General features: G+C 41.0%; 1 protein-coding gene across 1 annotated transcript in view; it reads left to right on the top strand.

Moving 5' to 3' along the window:
* The window catches only part of FAT3 (FAT atypical cadherin 3), a 518,717-nt gene extending 503,356 nt beyond the window's left edge, over window positions 1-15,361 (top strand). The window contains 3 exon segments of the mRNA XM_075061745.1: window positions 5,352-5,411; window positions 8,551-8,586; window positions 9,234-15,361. Coding sequence (XP_074917846.1) covers window positions 5,352-5,411; window positions 8,551-8,586; window positions 9,234-9,853 — 716 coding nt within the window. The 3' untranslated portion in view covers window positions 9,854-15,361.
* The last annotated feature ends 1,877 nt before the right edge of the window (window positions 15,362-17,238 follow it).

The following is a 17,238-nucleotide window of genomic DNA, read 5'->3' as shown; positions in this document are numbered from 1 at the left end:
AGATGTGTGGTCCCTATCTGTATTCCACTACCCATCCTCCTTCCCCTCTGCTTCAGATCTTATTTGATTTGTGGTAGAGAAGCAACCGAAGAGGTGGTCAGTCCAGCCTGTCCTTTATGAGGTGAGGCATGAGGTGAGGCAGGGGGCATGCATGGAGCAACAGACACTGTTTTCAAATGTTCTGGCTCTGGGCTCATGGTGCACATGCATAACCCACAGAGGAATACAGACAGGGACCACACATCTCAAAGGACCTCCAGTTACAGGTGAGTAACTCCTCTTATTCACTTGACTCAGACTTTTCATCCATGCCTTAAAAATAGAAATTTCAGACATTTTCACCTTCTCTGTGGTACTCATGGCCATAGAGTCTCAGCACCTCCCACACAGGAATGAATCTATCCACTCTGCTCCCTTGTAAAATGGTATTCTCTCCACTTTTCAGAGGAGGAAACTGAGGGACAGGGAGATTAAGCATCGCACAGAAAGCCTGGCATAGCCTGGAACAAATCTGTGAACCTATGATCTCCTGAGTCTCAGTGCAGTTCTTTGACAACCATCACCCTTCCTCCTTCCATTGTAAGATGTTCAGAGTTTTCAAACCCAAAATGATAAGCACAGTAAAAAGCTTAGAATATGTGTTCTTGGTGATAAAGAGTAAACAGTCCCAATCATACCTTGTACCAGTGTTCGGTTGAAATTCTCCTCTTGGTTCCATACCCCATCTGGAATGAGTGCAGAATGTATAATTGATGCCTCCTCCATGGAATGAAGGGGAGAATTTTACTCTTTCTTTCACAGACAGGATAGCAATTTGGCTATCTTTTTAATTCATAGGCTACAAAAAATGCTGACTGTATCTGGATGGTAGCTATCTAACAAGTGATTGCTTTTCTTTTCCTTTATATCTGAATAAACTGAACACATTCAAATTTTCTTGTTCAATTGATTATTTTTCCTCCCCTTTCAAAATAAGTAAAAGAAAAAAAATGCACATTTTTATTTAAAACAAAAAGAGCAGAGACTCAGTTTCCTTACAGTTAAGGCCAAGCATCCATGCAGTTCAAGACCAAATTTTCAAAACTGGCTATGTAATCCTGCATTATGTTGCACTTTTATTGCATTTGCAAAACATGCATTTGCACGTGCATGCAGTTACCTTTAACACCAACCAAATTTTAACTAGTGTGAGTGCAGGCTTTTCACAGGTACCTGATCTTGTAAGTCAATGGCAAAACTAGAGTTGCCAGCCCTCCAGGATTTTCCTGGAGTCTCCAGGAATTAAAGATTAATCTTTAATGAAAGATTATGGAATCTGATGAAACCTCCAGGAATACTGCTAACCAAAGTTGGCAACCATAGGCAAAACTCCTCCTGGGAGCTGGATTGGACCCTTCGTGTCCACACACATTTTGTGGAAGCAGTATTTAAAATATGTCTCTTAAAGATAAGAATTCTAATCCAGTATCTACTGTAATCAAGGCTCAGAGAGCTTCAGAGAGAATAGGAAGGCCTTTTAAGTCATCAGCGTCATCCCACAGAAGTCAGTGCAGAATAGCGTGTTCTGTTTTTTGTGATTTTTCACTGTAGGACCGCCAAAAAGGAGCACAGACAGAATTCAGACACACATGGACACACACATAGGGAGTAAGGAGACACTCTCCTTCTAAAGCAGCTAAGTGTTTATCCAGGAGCAGGACTGGAAACAAGGCTGGAGCAAGAGCAGGGCCTGTGGGACCCATCACCACTACCAGGCAGAGGATTGTTCCAAGCCATTCTGTGACTCTGGGCAGACTAAGTTTCTGTTTCTCCTGTGCGGCTTCTATAGGTGCCCTGAGAGTCACTGGAGCAGCTCCTGACTTGTGCATTGACTGTAGCTTAGCAGAGGAATGACTCATCACTGCAAATGGTTTAATCAGGCTCTGGTTCAGGGATGACTCACCACCTCACATTCCCACACTGTAGTTCCATTCTAAAGTTAGTGAATGAATCAGTCTTGCAAAGGTCATAGTGTTGCCCCCGAAACTGCATAGCTGCTCACCAGCCTCAAGGAGACATGAAGGAGGAGTCATTATTATATTTCTTCCCATCAAGGTTGCGCATGACCCGGACTGCAACAGACTGTCCTCTTTTGGGACCGAGCAATGTGTTGCATCATATTGCAAAAATTATTAGCAAAACTGTGTAGGGTTTTCATCTTCCACTGACTCAGGAAGCTTGTTCCATATATGGAAGCAATAGAGCTCGTCTTGCTGGAGCTGTTAATAGTTCATCTAAAAGTGCCATTGCAAGCAAAAGGTATTGCTGCTTCCTCCTAAAAGAAATATCATACTGTTCATTCACTTTGTATCAATACATGGGTAGGCAGCATATGTCCCCCCGAGGGTTGCTGGTCTGGGGCTTTTTCTGTGCATTTCCATAGCTTCAGTGGGTTCATCTCGTAACTCTAACATTTCTTTTGAATGCTTTTTATTGTGAACATTTATTGTGACTGGGGTTTTTTTAAGGTGACATTTGAATGTGTTTAAATTTCTTGTCTCAGTTTGTTGTGCTCAGAGTAATTAGGATTAATTGTTATGACCAGAAAAGGAAAACGATGTCTTAAAATTCCTTGTAAACGTTAATAGGAAAGAATGCCTGCTCTCAGCACACAGGTTTTGAGAGTGCACTTTGAAGGCAAGTTACTGTTTCCTGTAAGAAGGAATTTTGAATGGATAGACTAAAGCAAACTTAAAAGAACACTGTCAGGTTACTATTGTACTGGGGGTCTAGGGTGGGTGAGTTGGTTCAGGGATCAGAGGGACCATACGCTGAGACCCCTAATTTTCTCCACCAAAGCTGATCCTGTTCATGGGTACTACCCCTGTCATAATGAATCAGCCAGAGAGATTCCCTCCAGAACAGCATGAGGAGACTGAGTGCACAGCCCCTGCAAGTAGTCCCAGTCCCTGCTGTCTCTTGCAACTGGTCTCAGAACCCAAACTCAGATCCCAAGGGGAAAGGTAACTCCTTAACATAAGATCGGCCATAGTGGGTCAGACCAAAGGTGCATCTAACCAAGTATCCCATCTTCTGACAGTGGCCATTGCCAGGTGCCCCAGGGGGAATGAACAGAACAGGTAATCATCAAGTGATCCATCCCCTCTTGCTCATTCCTAGCTTCTGGCAAACAGATGCTAGGGACACCATCCCTGCCCATCCTGGCTAATAGCCACTGATGGATCTGTCCTCCATGAACTTATCTAGTCCTTTTTTTAACCCTGTTATAGCCTTGGCCTTCACAACATTGTCTAGCAAGGAGTTCCACAGGTTAACTGAATTGTGTGAAAAAACTACTTCCTTCTGTTTGTTTTAAATCTGCGGCCTATTAATTTCATTTGGTGACCCCCTAATTCTTGTGTTATGAGAAAAAGTAAATAACACTACTTTATTTACTTTCTCCAACCATTCATGATTTTATAGACCTCTACCATATCCCCCCTTAGTTGTCTCTTTTCCAGGCTGAAAAGTCTCAGTCTTATTAATGTTTCTTCATACGGAAGTCGTTCCATAGCCCTAATAATTTTTGTTGCCCTTTTCTGAGCCTTTTCCAATTCCAATATATCTTTTTTGAGATGGGGCAACCACATCTGCATGCAGTATTCAAGTTGTTGGCATACCATGGATTTATACAGAGGCAATATTATATTTTCTGTCTTATTATCTATTCCTTTCTCTATGATTCCCAACATTCTGTTCGCATTTTGCGCTGCTGTTTCCATGCAAGGCCAACCCTGGTTTGTAATATTTTGTTTTCAACTCTTGTGTCTCAGATGCTTCACACTAGCATCACATTCTCTTCGGGCTTTGCCTTTCTTTTTCATTAGCCATGCATTTGTATTAGCAGAGGGATGGACAAGATTTTTTTTATTTCTCCAAATTGTGTGTGCCAAATCTTGCACTAGTTGGCACTCCCAGGCTAAGCAGTGACTCTGTAATTTAGGCTGGTGGAATCCTGCTAGCCAGGTGGTGGAGGGCATTTCACTGCATCTCTGGAAAGGCACCCCACGTAGTGCTCCCTTCACCCTCTTTCCCCAGTCATGCAGCAGCTAACCATATAATGGAGGGTTTTTTATCCCTCTCTATTACTCATGGTGCATTAACAGATATGGGACTCCGTTGTTTATATGATTATAATCATATAATCACTGAGGGCATCTATAAGGTCAACACAGCTCAAGGATATGGTTTATTTGGTTAACCAGGCCTCTCTCTGCTAAATGGTTGTCAATGAGGGATGGGCTTAAATACCATGAGAAGAGAGGCTATTTCTGGCTCAATAAGGGGCCTTCTTCCCACGACCATTAAGTTGGCTCATGGTAATTAGAGATGGGAAAAACTGTTCATGAAGAGTCAGCACCAATTTAATGGAAGTCTTTCCACAGATTCCAGTGGGCCTGGGGCCATGCCCTAAGTGCAGGGGATAGCCTCCCAGCAGAAGCAGAATGGGATATTAATCAGAATAATGCTGCACATTCAGAAACCACCTATGAAAGCTTGTTTTCAAAAAATGTCAAGTCCTGGTTTGCCAAGCTGTGAGATCAGAAGGTTCAGATAAGCATCTGAACTTGAAGTAGCTCGTCCAAAACCCAGCACCTTTTGGAGTCCACTCATTGCTACCGTCAAGGTGTCTATGCCATACAGTGCTGTTTGGTCCTGTATTTAACTGTGATTGGTTACTGGTAAAACACATGTTTTGAACCCACAGGACATTCAGCATAGCATTTTATTTAACGTGGGTCAAAATTTCGATTGAAAATGTGATTGTGTCCTAATTATAGCAGCACTGCTTAATGTCCTGGAGGTACTTTGCTGCAGGGTTTGCACAGTAAATAAGTAAAATATCTCTATTAGGAAATAGATTAAGTTGAAGACTTAACACCATTTCAGATCTGCATGATTGCCTCAAAGATAATGATTGCTTTGAACACCCCGCACTGTCTCTGGAGGACTTTGAGCAAGAATTAATTTGAGATTAGTATCTGGTAAAACCGGATACTACTTTGGTTAATTGAATCAGCTGGACAGTCCTGTTTGAATTTATGATTTGATATTCATCATTGCATGTGCCTTTTTGGAACTAATACTTTGGAATTTATCACCATATGCTTTTCCATTTGAAAAATATACAGGATTATCTGAAATGAAATGTGTTGGAAACCACTGCATAATTCATGAATTGTTTGGCAGCCTTTTCCATGCCAGTTCTGTTTGAGAAATTTTAATGTGGGAACATATTGTGTGTGTTTTTAAATACTAACCAAAAGCTATCCTTCCCCTCCCTTTATTTTCTGCTCTCCCTTTTCCACAAGCTTCCATAGTGACTGTCATACAGCTTGTCAACAATGTAGTTGACACTATAGAAAATGAAGGTATTTAATTTTTTTTCATAATTATTCTGCAAACATTGCCTCCTGTATTCTTTGTTGAAACACTACAGCAGAACCTCACTAAGCTACACTGGCTAGCAAACCCACTACAGCTGATGGCTTTACCAATTAGCAAGGTCACAAACAAACAGAACAGAATAAGAGCAAGGATGATGCATCACAAAATCCACTTTGGTAATTTTGGGTGACATCCAGGGTACGGAAAGGCACACAGGGCTTGATCCTGTGCCATTCAAGTCAATGGGAGTTACTCTGTTGACTTGAATGGGAGCAAGATTAAGCTCATGACATAGCCAAACTGCTGTGTCTGTCCTACAGAAAGATGCTGGGGGACCATGCATGGGGACTGTTTAACCTCTGATCACAGTGGAGCTAAGTTCTGCAGCTCTTCACGCCACAGGACCACATGGAGAGGAGAAGGGGATTGACAGTAGGTGTGGGCATAGCCAAATGGGCCACAGTGCCAACACACGGGTTGTGCAGAAAGCTATGGATGCTACTACAGAAACATGTCCTGGTTCTCAGCTAGAGTGAGGGTTTCATAGCCCCCCTTTGGAGGCAGTGTTGCTTAGTGAATAAAGCACTGGACTGGGACTCAGGACAACTGGTTCTGTTCCCAGCTGGAACACTTAGCTTGCTGGGCAAGTCACTTCACCTTGCTGTGCCTCAGTTTTCCCACTTGTAAAATGGGAATAATTATACTCTCCTCCTTTGTAAAGCACTTTGAGATCTACTGGTGAGAAGTGCTATATAAGAGCTAGGTTTTATTATTTATTTACTAAGCCCATCAAGTCTGGCTTGCTCAGGATTTCACTCTTATTTAGGAAGTATAGTTTAGTTCAGCCTTACAGACTGTTGCTAGCCCAGGCTGGGTAATGTTTAAGGATGGGCAAATAATATCTTTATTATAATGGCAATAAATGCTGAGGTAGATGATTTTGTGCCCAGGCTAGTGTATTTTCATGGCAGTTTTCAAAGATTCATTTAGCCGGAATAGCTTATGAACATACTTGCTTATTTCCTGAGATCTAAGAATATACCCTAGGCAGTTGTCTAACATATACAATGTAATAAAACCAATACAATGAGGTAATCAATGTTAACAAATAAAATAGACTCGACCCCAAATTAAGAAAATAAGAAACAACGCCAATACCTCAGTGTCTCAAGACAAAAACTTGAAAAACAAATTGGCTGTACACCATGCCATAATGGTCAGTTGACTCAAGACAATATGGAAATAAATTTGAGAAGCCTCCACTGAAAATGTTGTGCCCACCTCCAAACTCCTGATGTGAGACTTAGATGTTCTATGGTAGAGTTGGGTAAAAGCAGTGGATTCTTCGGGTATGTCTATGCTGTGAAGTTGTTGACAAAAAAAGCCCCCACTGCGAAAGATAAAAAGTTTTGCCGATGCAAGCAGCAGTGTGACTGTGGCTTTGCGACAAAGCTAATGCCGCTCGCAGTGTAGACAAGCCCTTAATCACATGAGACCACGCACCAACATCTGCTGTTAAATCCTTGCTGGGAAGTCAGGGGCAGAGGGCACTATTTCATGTGGGAATTGTGAGTGGTGCAGGTCAGCAAATTAGTGAGGTTCTACTGGGTAGTGAAAAGATGCAGCTGTTAAGGTATCTGGTGTGCCGTGGGTACAGTATAATTGCACTGACTGAAGATAGCTGGGAGGAGAGCATAATACTGGTTACAAACAAAGAGTATTGTCAGTGTAATCCAGAGGTCCCCAAATTGTGTAGCGCACCCCCCGCCCAAAGGGGTGCATGGAGGAACATTTGGGCGGGGCACAGTTGGGGTCCGGGCCAGCCCCCATTTGAGGTGGGGAAGGAGTGCCATCCAGTTCTGCTCCGGGCCCCAGCACTGGCCCCGGCTGCCGGCCCTGGCCCCTGGCTAAGGCGCTGCTCCCGGCCTTGCCCCCAGCTGTGTCACCAGCCTTGACCCCCTTACCCCATGCCTCTAGCCCCATCCCCGGGTTGGGGTGGGGGGCTCAAGGTAAAAGTTTGGGAACCACTGGTGTAATCATTTGGTTTAGGCTCTTTTTGGAAAATATTTGGATGGCTAGTGGAGGTTTAGTGCTGCCAAACCTGCAGCCTCCAGGCAAGCATGTCCTCAGCCCTCCCAGCATCATCAGAGACCAGTTGGAAGGCTAGCGTGTCGTTTACTAACCACCCTACATTCCCATGTAAACTGGCCTGGGGCTAAATGAGAACTCTGCGTTAGGTTCATAAATTGAGCCCCCAGGGAAATGGGATGGTTTACACACACACACACACACACAGACTCTTTTATCTCAGCCCTTGCTGGGATACATAGGTTAATACATCTGAAGGCCATAAAGTACCTTTATGATGATTTAATCTGACCTCCTGTAATAACACAGTCCATAGATTTTTGCTCAGTGATTCCTGCACTGAGCCCAGTAACTAGTGATTGAATTATTAGAACTTCTTTTTATGAAAACATAACAGGTTACACTCCTTTATCCCTCTTCTCTTCCCTTCACCATATTGGAGTCCCCCTTCCCCTGTCAGCCAGCGTGGCAGAACAGGTTGGGCGTCAAGAGTGTAGGATTGGGGAGCATACAATCTTGGGTAGTATAGCTGATGACCCCATGGAATGGCTTTCTGTTCTATTCAGGTTTTTATATCATGCCCATCATCGTGGTATCTGAACTTGGATGAGCTCAGATTTGTTTGAACTGAGAATAGTAGATGCTTATTTTCCCATTTCAAAGTGAGCAAGAGAGAGAGAAATGTATTATACAGTTATAAACCTTACAGACGGGATGGCCCTTTCATACTAAGAATTCCAGCTTTAATTTAATTCCATGTTTGTTAAGGGAGGATAGATAATGAAGATGACGAAAGGAAAGGAATATGACTTACTGCTACAAGTGACAGAATGTTTCCATATATGCGTATGTTTGACTGGGCAAGCTTACCTGATACATTAAACTAAGGCGCAATTAAAAAAATGCTATTAAAACAACATACAGCCAGCTGTATTTTAGACATATGCATGCTAAGAGTTGTATTTTCACCTGTAACTCTATGCTGGTAGCAAGCTTTGAATTACCAGCTTTTACTTTTCACTTTGTATCTAACAGTGTCTGTTATGGATCAAGGACAGAACTACAACAGAGGTGACTTTTCTGAGATGCTTTCTGCCTATTGGACTGTGTCGGGGAGTGGGGATGGAAGGCATTGGTTTCTGTTTTCTCAGTATTGATGTGCTTCATCTGTCTTCCCTCTTCCGAATTATATTATGTCCAAATTCTGCATGCTTGGGAATTTTGCCATCCAGTGTTTACTTCAGGGGCCATCCATACTTTTTGACCACCCAGCTGTTCAGTTTGTGTGTCCTGTGTATTTTCTCTCCTAAAACAAAGTTGTTTGGGGGTGACAGATATGCTATTTTGAGCACGCTGGATTTTTTTTTAAACCCTTGTGAAAAATATTAATTCACAGATTGCCAGCATTTTGGTTTCTTAGACTCATAATTTCTAATATACTGTACTTACTTGCATCCTTCAATGTGAAATGCTTTCAGATGGTCATGTGTTTTTTCTTTTAATCTTTGTGTTGGTGTTGGCACCGTGATGTAAAGTTGTTTTTCCCCCCCTCTGGGGAGAGCATGGCTGACCGGTTTTAGCAGGCTATGGAGCATGCTGATTATAATTGCATCTGTGGCTGAAATTTGCTGTGAATATTTGCTCTGTAGCAGGTGCATGCAATAGGTTTTGTTCTTATTAGTTACTCTCCATCCTAAAGAGTTTGTTCCCCTTTACAGCTTATCATTGGGACACCTCTGACTGGATGCCAAGTGCTCGTTTGTCTGACATTGAGGAAGTGCCCAATTATGAAACAGCGGATGGAGGCTCGGTGCATCATGGAAGTAACAGGGAGCTGGAAACTGATTACTACCTTGGTGGCTATGACATTGACAGTGACTATCCTCCTCCTCACGAAGAGGAGTTTTTAAGTCAGGACCAGTTACCGCCTCCGCTCCCAGAGGACTATCCAGACCAATATGAAACCCTTCCGCCATCACAGCCAGTCTCAATGGCTAGCACACTCAGCCCAGATTGCAGACGGCGGCCACAGTTCCACCCTAGCCAATACCTCCCTCCTCATCATTTCCCCAATGAGATGGACGCTGCTGGGTCTCAAACCGTAAATGAATTTAGTACTTTTGCTGTTGTCCCGGGCCAGAGCATGGAAAATGTTAGTGCAGGTAAGATGCCCTTATCCTTACACAATTCTCTGGATGCCTCCTCATCTGACATCTCAGCCAGCTGTGGCTTTGACGATTCCGAAGTAGCCATGAGTGACTTTGAAAGTGTGGAGGAGCTCATCCTAGATAACGTTCACATTCCATTTGTGGAGACCCAGCATCAGACACAAGTGTAAAGGAGACTTTTTTTCTGGTGGTCATTTGGTCCAATTAACAGTATAAATACTGAGAAGACATTTTGGTAAAGATGTATCAATGTATATTGGGCAAGGCAGAAATCGAGTATAACCTATTAACTTGTTCAAAAATGATACTGTATGTGCAGACACAAAGAGACCAGTTATGTTAAGCTGTGTGCCACAAAATTGTTACAGACCATCTGGAGAATATGTACCATCTATTTATTACCAAGAGTACACTCACAGAGTTTCTGAGGGGGGAAACAATTTCACCTTTTAAGTTCCCTTTCTTCACCTGCTATTTATTTGGTATTGTATTATTAAAAGTGTTACAATCTCTCCCTGCAGTATTAACAAAGGGGAGGATGATTCCAAGAGGCACCGTTGCATGAAATTTTAGGTCAGCTAAAGAGTGAAAGAATTTGGTCATATGTAAAACAATTCCATTGGTTTTGTTAAAAAAGCATTTAAAAGACAATTTATCGACATGGATATCTGTCCATAAATAACTATTTATTTATAGTTTTGTTTCTATATCACATCAAATCCTAGCTTGTGTGCATAGAGTAAGACAAATATATACATTATATATTATACACCAAACTAGACTAGGTTGGTTGCCATTATTCAAACTTACTTTCAGATGTTTGTGTATACATTGAATTATGAGACTTTCCAAATATTGTGACATTTAACCCTTGCAAGTTTGACTCACTAATGGCCAAATTCTGCCCTTAGATACACATGTGTAACTCCCAATGACTTGTGTACCGAATGTGACCACGTATCTGAGAACAGAACTGAACCTGAACTACCATGTTTCTCTGCTTTTATTTTGGGCTTCCTTGCAGCTTTTTAACAGCAGTCATAATGCTGTCATAGTCCAGTTAAATTAGTTTGCATATGCATTCTACTATAATCTTAAATTGCTAGATCAGCTATAGTTGAAAAATGTCCTGCCCTCAAGTTTGTGGAACAGATCCTCGACTGGTGTAGTCAATGGAGGTATGTTAATTTACATCAACATCAGCTGAGTATCTGGCCCTGTATTCCCTCAGAACTCCCAAATAGTATTCACAGAGTTAAAAGCGCTTTTGTATAATACTGTAAAATGCAAAAACACCACCTCAGGTTAATTTTGGCATTTCGCATTAATCATCCAGAGCAGGTTAAATGCAATATGGAAACCTGTTTTTTCCATTCACTGCCGTAAAAATCTATATGTGCCCTTTACTCAATGCTGTGAAAATATTTTTACTACAGTTACGAGTAGTTCTGCAGCATTTGTACATCTCTGTGGCTATACGTTGTACATTGAATAGGAGGAAGTCTCCACTTTGCATTAATGTTTTATTATCCACATCCTTCCCTAGCAGAACTCAGTCATTCTGAAAGTGTATTGGATAGGTAGAAGTTATGGATGAATGGATGCTTTAACAGGTTTTTCATGCTGCTGTCTTATCCTGTTTCTTGGTCAAATAAGTTAACTGGATCGTTTTTAGGAAGAGAGATTCCCGACTGAACTGAATTTTACCCATTCAGTTGTCATAAGTCTGTCTTATTTCTTATCATACAGCTGGTGATTATTCACAAGTTGCCCCAAAAGAAAACAGATTATTGAGAATGTTACTTAAATGGTTGTGTAGCTTGTGACACTTTTAATAAAACATGGTCTCTAAACTTTGCAGTGTAACCTGATATTTCAGTGCTTCCCTCCAGTATATCATATATCAGTAGAAGATTGGTTTTACTTTGGGTCGTGCAACAATTCTTCATTAGAAAACAATCCAGTTACAGTATGTAGAGGTACATAATTAATCAAGTGGACTTTAGGCAAGAGAATGTACTGCACATACAAGTATTATGAAGTACTTGCCTGCATATAGTTCGTGTTCATTGAATTTATGAATGTCACTTGGTCTCCTCAAAGCAGACGTGCTTCTGTAAGAGTGATATGTTCTAAATGTGTTCATGGTACATTTTGATCCCCTTTCCCTCCCACTCTCCCACCATTTTAAAGAAAAAATACAGATTTCAAATAGATCATGATTGCAAGGAAAATGAGGGACTTCCCTACACACCATGAAATAGTTTGGCTGCGGTCAAGGCACAGATTTAGTTATGCAGCATGACCATGCCTTGCTTACAAAGTTTACATGGCAGAGGAGTGGTTGCAAGGAATAGATTAGTATTACTTCAAGGATAGGAATATTTGAGTTTTAACAAATGTAAAAAGCTGCAAGTTTAGCTGTTGTGCAATAGTTTTAAGGCTGATATGAATTTCTGTGAATTTAATACTCTTTTAGCACATGGCTGTGGCACACATGGGGTTTGATTCAAGTCAACTCTCAATGTACCACATTTTGAACTATTATGCAATGAACTCTCTTTTTGCCCCCAACTAGTTATTAAATATACTCACCATCTTCATCTGTAGAAACCATCTTTGGGTACTAGATCCCTGAGACACTGGTATCTAAGTTATTTTCCTTATAGGGACATATCAAAAGTGTCACAAAGGGAAACACAGTTGTAACATAGCAATTGCCATACCAGAAAAGACCAATGGTTCTTACTAAGCTTATTGCCTCAGTAATATCTTGTGGGCAGTGAGTTTGACTGGTAAAATACACGTAGCTTCAGTATATACTTCCTTTTCTGGCTTTTAAATTTTGTTACCATTTCATTTAGTCAAGCACCTATTTGTTAATGTGCTATGGAGAAGGGGATATAGGAGCACATGATTAACCTTCTCTGTACCATTCATGATTTTATATACCTCAATATCTCCTCCTCTCCAAACTAAATAGACCTCCTGTATTCAGTCTTTCCTCCCATAGAAACCCCTCAATGCCTGTCCCTACTTTTGTTGCCTTTCTGGTTCTCTTCTAGTTCTTTTCAGTGACCAAACTTGAATGCAGATCTCAAGGTGAAAACCTTCCCAAGCATTAAAGCGTGCAATAACTATCTCACATTACTTTCTGTTTCCTTGCTAATATAACTCAGCATCTTATTTGCTTTTTTAATTAATGGTGCGCTTTGATTAACTCTGATATGAACCAATTGAGTGCATGAGTAGGTAGTTTGCACTGTTCCATCCGACGTATGTTACTCTGTCGTATGATGGGTTTTTTCTGTTGCTGTCTTCTCAGCTGTCTCGTTAGGCCTTTCCTCAGAATCCCTGCTAGTCTCGACTAACTGTGCCTGTAGAGTGTCACAATTCACATTCCTGTAGATGTTTCTACTACATGATATTTCCCTTCAGATTCTTCTGTAAAGAGTTTTCACAGACCGACTACAATATCAAATGATGCTATTCCACAGTCCTTTATGGTAAATACACTCTTCGCTTTTTATTTAAAAAAAAAAAAAAAAAGGCAGCAACTACTCAGAAAATAAATTTGTATCTTTATCAGAATTTCTTAGGCTGCCAAGATGCTTGTGGATCTAACTTACATGATGCATATGTTCTATTTTTCTCATTTACACCAGTGCTCTTTTAAGGGCCTTAAAGTGGGTGTCAATGCCATTTACACTGCCAAGACCCTCTAAAGTGGCCCTAGCGTAAAGGAGGATCTGGCAAACATGTTTTGTTTTTTTTTAATTATTATTAACATTTTGCCTCCAATTTATGAGCTTCTGAGGGAAAAAAAAACAAGTACTCCTGCTCTGGCTCCTTTACACTGGGTAAAAGGGCCTAAGTGGTGTACAGGGACCCTAAAAGTCCCATATAAAGGTCGGGGAGGATTCGCCTGGCACAAGCACTGCAGGAGGCAGCCATAGGACTGACCTTCCAGAGTCCTTTCTCAAGGCAAGGTTTGGAAGACAGGAGCAGCCCATGGTCAAGAAGACATGAAGGTGGTTTAGAGACTCCAGCTCCACCTGGGCTGCACCTCTCAGAGGCACAGCACAGAATCTCATCCTGAGCATGTTTCTTAGAGTTGTTTAACTTTGATCCTCAACAAAAAGAATTCTAGCCTGTTATGAAGCCTACGATATGTTACATGACAATTGTTGTAGTGCCTCAATACAAGTTTCAATGGAAAAGGCAGGTCTAACAGGAATAGTGTATATATATACACACTTGTGTAGCAAGTCATATTCCTGTTTGAAAATCATGCCATGATATTTAAACTCCACAACCCAGGAGCGACTCAAGGTGTGGTGGACCATTACTGTTGATTACTGCAATGCTTTCTTTAAAAGGCTGGTGTCATTCATAATTAAGGAAAACAGTTATTTTAAACCAATAGAGGAAATGCATCTTTGTTAGATCAATATTACCATTTTAGCCTTTTTTTTCAATTATTACATGAGTTAAAAGGTTCTAAAGGGGAGATAGACTTCTTTAGATTCATGATGGTACGTGCTCTATGGTATAGTTCTCTGCTTTTTTGCCAGTTTGCATCTCTGTCCTCTCAGTACACATCAGTGATACAACAAGCCCTAGAAATTAACAGTATTCACATTACTATCCATTGCCTTTAGCCTGTAGTCTGTAAACTTGACCTACAAAGTCACCCATTAACAGAAGGGGCATTGATTTACTTATAGTCACATCTTATGAGGGAGGAACAGGTGGGTGGGCGGGAAAAGAATAAAATGAAATTCATTTCTTTATGTAATAACAAAAAGCAATAATTCCAAATACGTAGTATTACGCGAAGGCCATAACTTGTTGTTACCAGTGTTAAGGATGCACTTGAATTGTATTACGGGAATGAGATTGGAACCCTCAGTACTGTAATTATTCTTCCATCATATGAATACCGGAATTGCTACTATTTAACAATTTTATGAGCCCATACTACTGCTTTTCAGGAAGTGACAAATGCATTTGGGAAATGGAAGCAGTTCTCTTTAAAGCACTGTATCAGAAAGATTGTCTTGTAAATTTTACCTGTTGCAAGCAGGCTGGTTTGTAAAAGATGTATGTTTTGGTGTTTAAAAAAGAAATTTATAAAAATAATGTATATAATGGTTTCAAATTACCAGGCTTTTGTAGATATTTGATGCCAATCAGGTCGCTTTAAATTTTTGTTTGATATAATTAAAAGAAAGTCATCCAAGTTGGTTTAAACTTTTAAGGTAATAGCAGAAAAAAACAAAAAGTTTTAGATTTGAAAAAAATGGTAATTTTTACTCATTTCAAATGTACTGTAACTTTCCTTTTGGTTCAGCTCTTTTCATTTAACATTTCTGTTTTTAAGAAGATGTTTTTTATTGACTTTTTTTAAATCAGTGTGTTTTGCACAAAGACTTAGAGACATGATTTTTACGCCAAGTCAAGTAGCTGTTAAGATACATCATTTCTTCATCGACAAAAAAAACCACCCTTATGCAAGGAGAAGGTAATCACTTCGAGTGGATCTCGGCCCTCATCTGAAGATTAATTGTTCCTTCATAATTGCTGTTAGCAGTATTGTCTTGTGTTCTTTTGCTATAAAAAAGGAAAAAAAGTGTACAGGTTTGTAACTGCCAAAATTTGCTAAAGTTGATGGTTAAAACAAGTTTAAGTAAAAAACAAAAAAAACCTACTTGTGTTTACTATTTATTGATGTTTTCATTAGGACACATTTTGAAAAGAGGGATTCAGTTGAGGCATATAAATTCTGCCAGCAGTCTAGGGAAAATTCACATTGCAATGTATAGTTCTCCCTACTGTTCATTGTTATCCAGAAAGCACTGCACTTTTCAGATTTATTAAAAAAAAAGTCCCTGTCTCAAAGATCTTTGTCTACTCAGAGTTTTGTGTATAGGGATTCATGACAGCAGAATTCAAGGGAATCACCCACCCACAAGATTAATTTAACTCTAGACACATTAGCTGAGATCTTCTGACCCACCTGCTGCCAACGTGCTGAGAAGAAACACCGGCTCCAAGTAAGAAGGGAAACTGTTTCAGAGCCCTTTAAACACATTTTAATCCTGTTTACAGAACACAACCATACAATTTTTTTTAAAATGACTCCCATACAAAACTGTTTGGAGAATGGATTTAGACCTCTCACACCACCAATTTGGAAGAGTGATGTTCATAGGACGACATCACTTGAAACTAAACCACTGATCAGAATTCAGATACTATTCCTTGGCCTCCTGGAAACATGAATTTAAAGTCGTATAGTGGGAAGACAAAGCAGGATGCCAGGCAAAAGCATCTATACCAGGAGTGGCCAACCTGTAACTCCGGAGCCACAGGTGGCTCTTCAGAAGCTAAGATGCGGCTCCTTGTATAGGCACCGACTCCGGGGCTGGAGTTACAGGCGCCAACTTTTGAAAGTGCTGGGGAGTGCTCACTGCTCATCCCCTGGCTCTGCCACAGGCCTTGCCACGCTCCACCCATTCCCACCCCCTCCCCTGAGCCTGCCGTGCCCTCACTCTTCCCCCCCTCCCCCTAAAGTCTCCTGCATGCCACAAAACAGCTGATGGGGAGGGAGGGGGAGGTGCTGATTGGCAGGGCTGCTGGTGGGTGGGAGACGCTAGTGGGTGGTGGGAGCTGCTGGGGGGCTCTTCAGCAATGTGCATTGGTAAATTCCGGCTCCTTCTCAGGTTCTGGTTGGCCATCCCTGGTCTATACCTTCCAAGGGAACAAAGCTTTTCTGAGACTTCAGGGCCCTCATTTGAACCATGTTAATTTATTTTCAGTCCACATCTCCTTTGTTCTGGAAGTAGAAGGCTGCTCTTTCACTGCTTCCCCAAACAGATAGTGTAAACAGATGTGGATGCTCTGGAACCCGACCACATGTGGGCAAGCTACTCTCAGCACTAGGAGTCAAAAATTCAGCCATTGGAGGATCCATTGGCCTGTTTGGAGAGGTAGGGAGTGCAAGATCTGTGGGGAGACACTGGCAAACATCTTTTTCAGGCAAAACAAATTAGTTTCAACCCAGTTTAGAACTGCTAATACAGCGAGTGCTTTTTCAAAATCTCTTTTTAAGTAAAACACTATTCCCCTTCCATGGCAAACAGTTCAGTGATTCTCCCCAGTTTTCTGGTAAAAGCCCCCGGTTCTTTGTTCCCATGACGCTCTCAATGGATGCCTGAGGACTCGGTAGCAATTTTATTCAAAACTACTAAGAGATGTGGGACAATAAAACTATCATTATAAGTATGAGTAATTAGATGAGGTTAAAGAAGGGGAATTCTTTATTTTGTGCCAACAAGCAGCTTTTGTGGTGATGTTTGTGATAAGCAGTGTTTCCAATATATAAAAATAAAGCATTGAAAACATGAATAGGTACAGAGGATGAAATGCCAGCTTCATTGAAGTCAGTGGGAGTTTACTGATTTCAGTAGTGCTGGGTTTTCACCTGGAAGCTTTTCTTATATGTTCACAGTGGGACGTTCAGGATAAAACAAAAGCTGCATTTGCAAAACAG

Source organism: Chelonoidis abingdonii, chromosome 1, assembly GCF_003597395.2.
Source record: "Chelonoidis abingdonii isolate Lonesome George chromosome 1, CheloAbing_2.0, whole genome shotgun sequence".
In the NCBI taxonomy this organism is placed as follows: Eukaryota; Metazoa; Chordata; order Testudines; family Testudinidae; genus Chelonoidis; species Chelonoidis abingdonii.
This window is presented reverse-complemented; position numbering and strand designations above follow the sequence as displayed.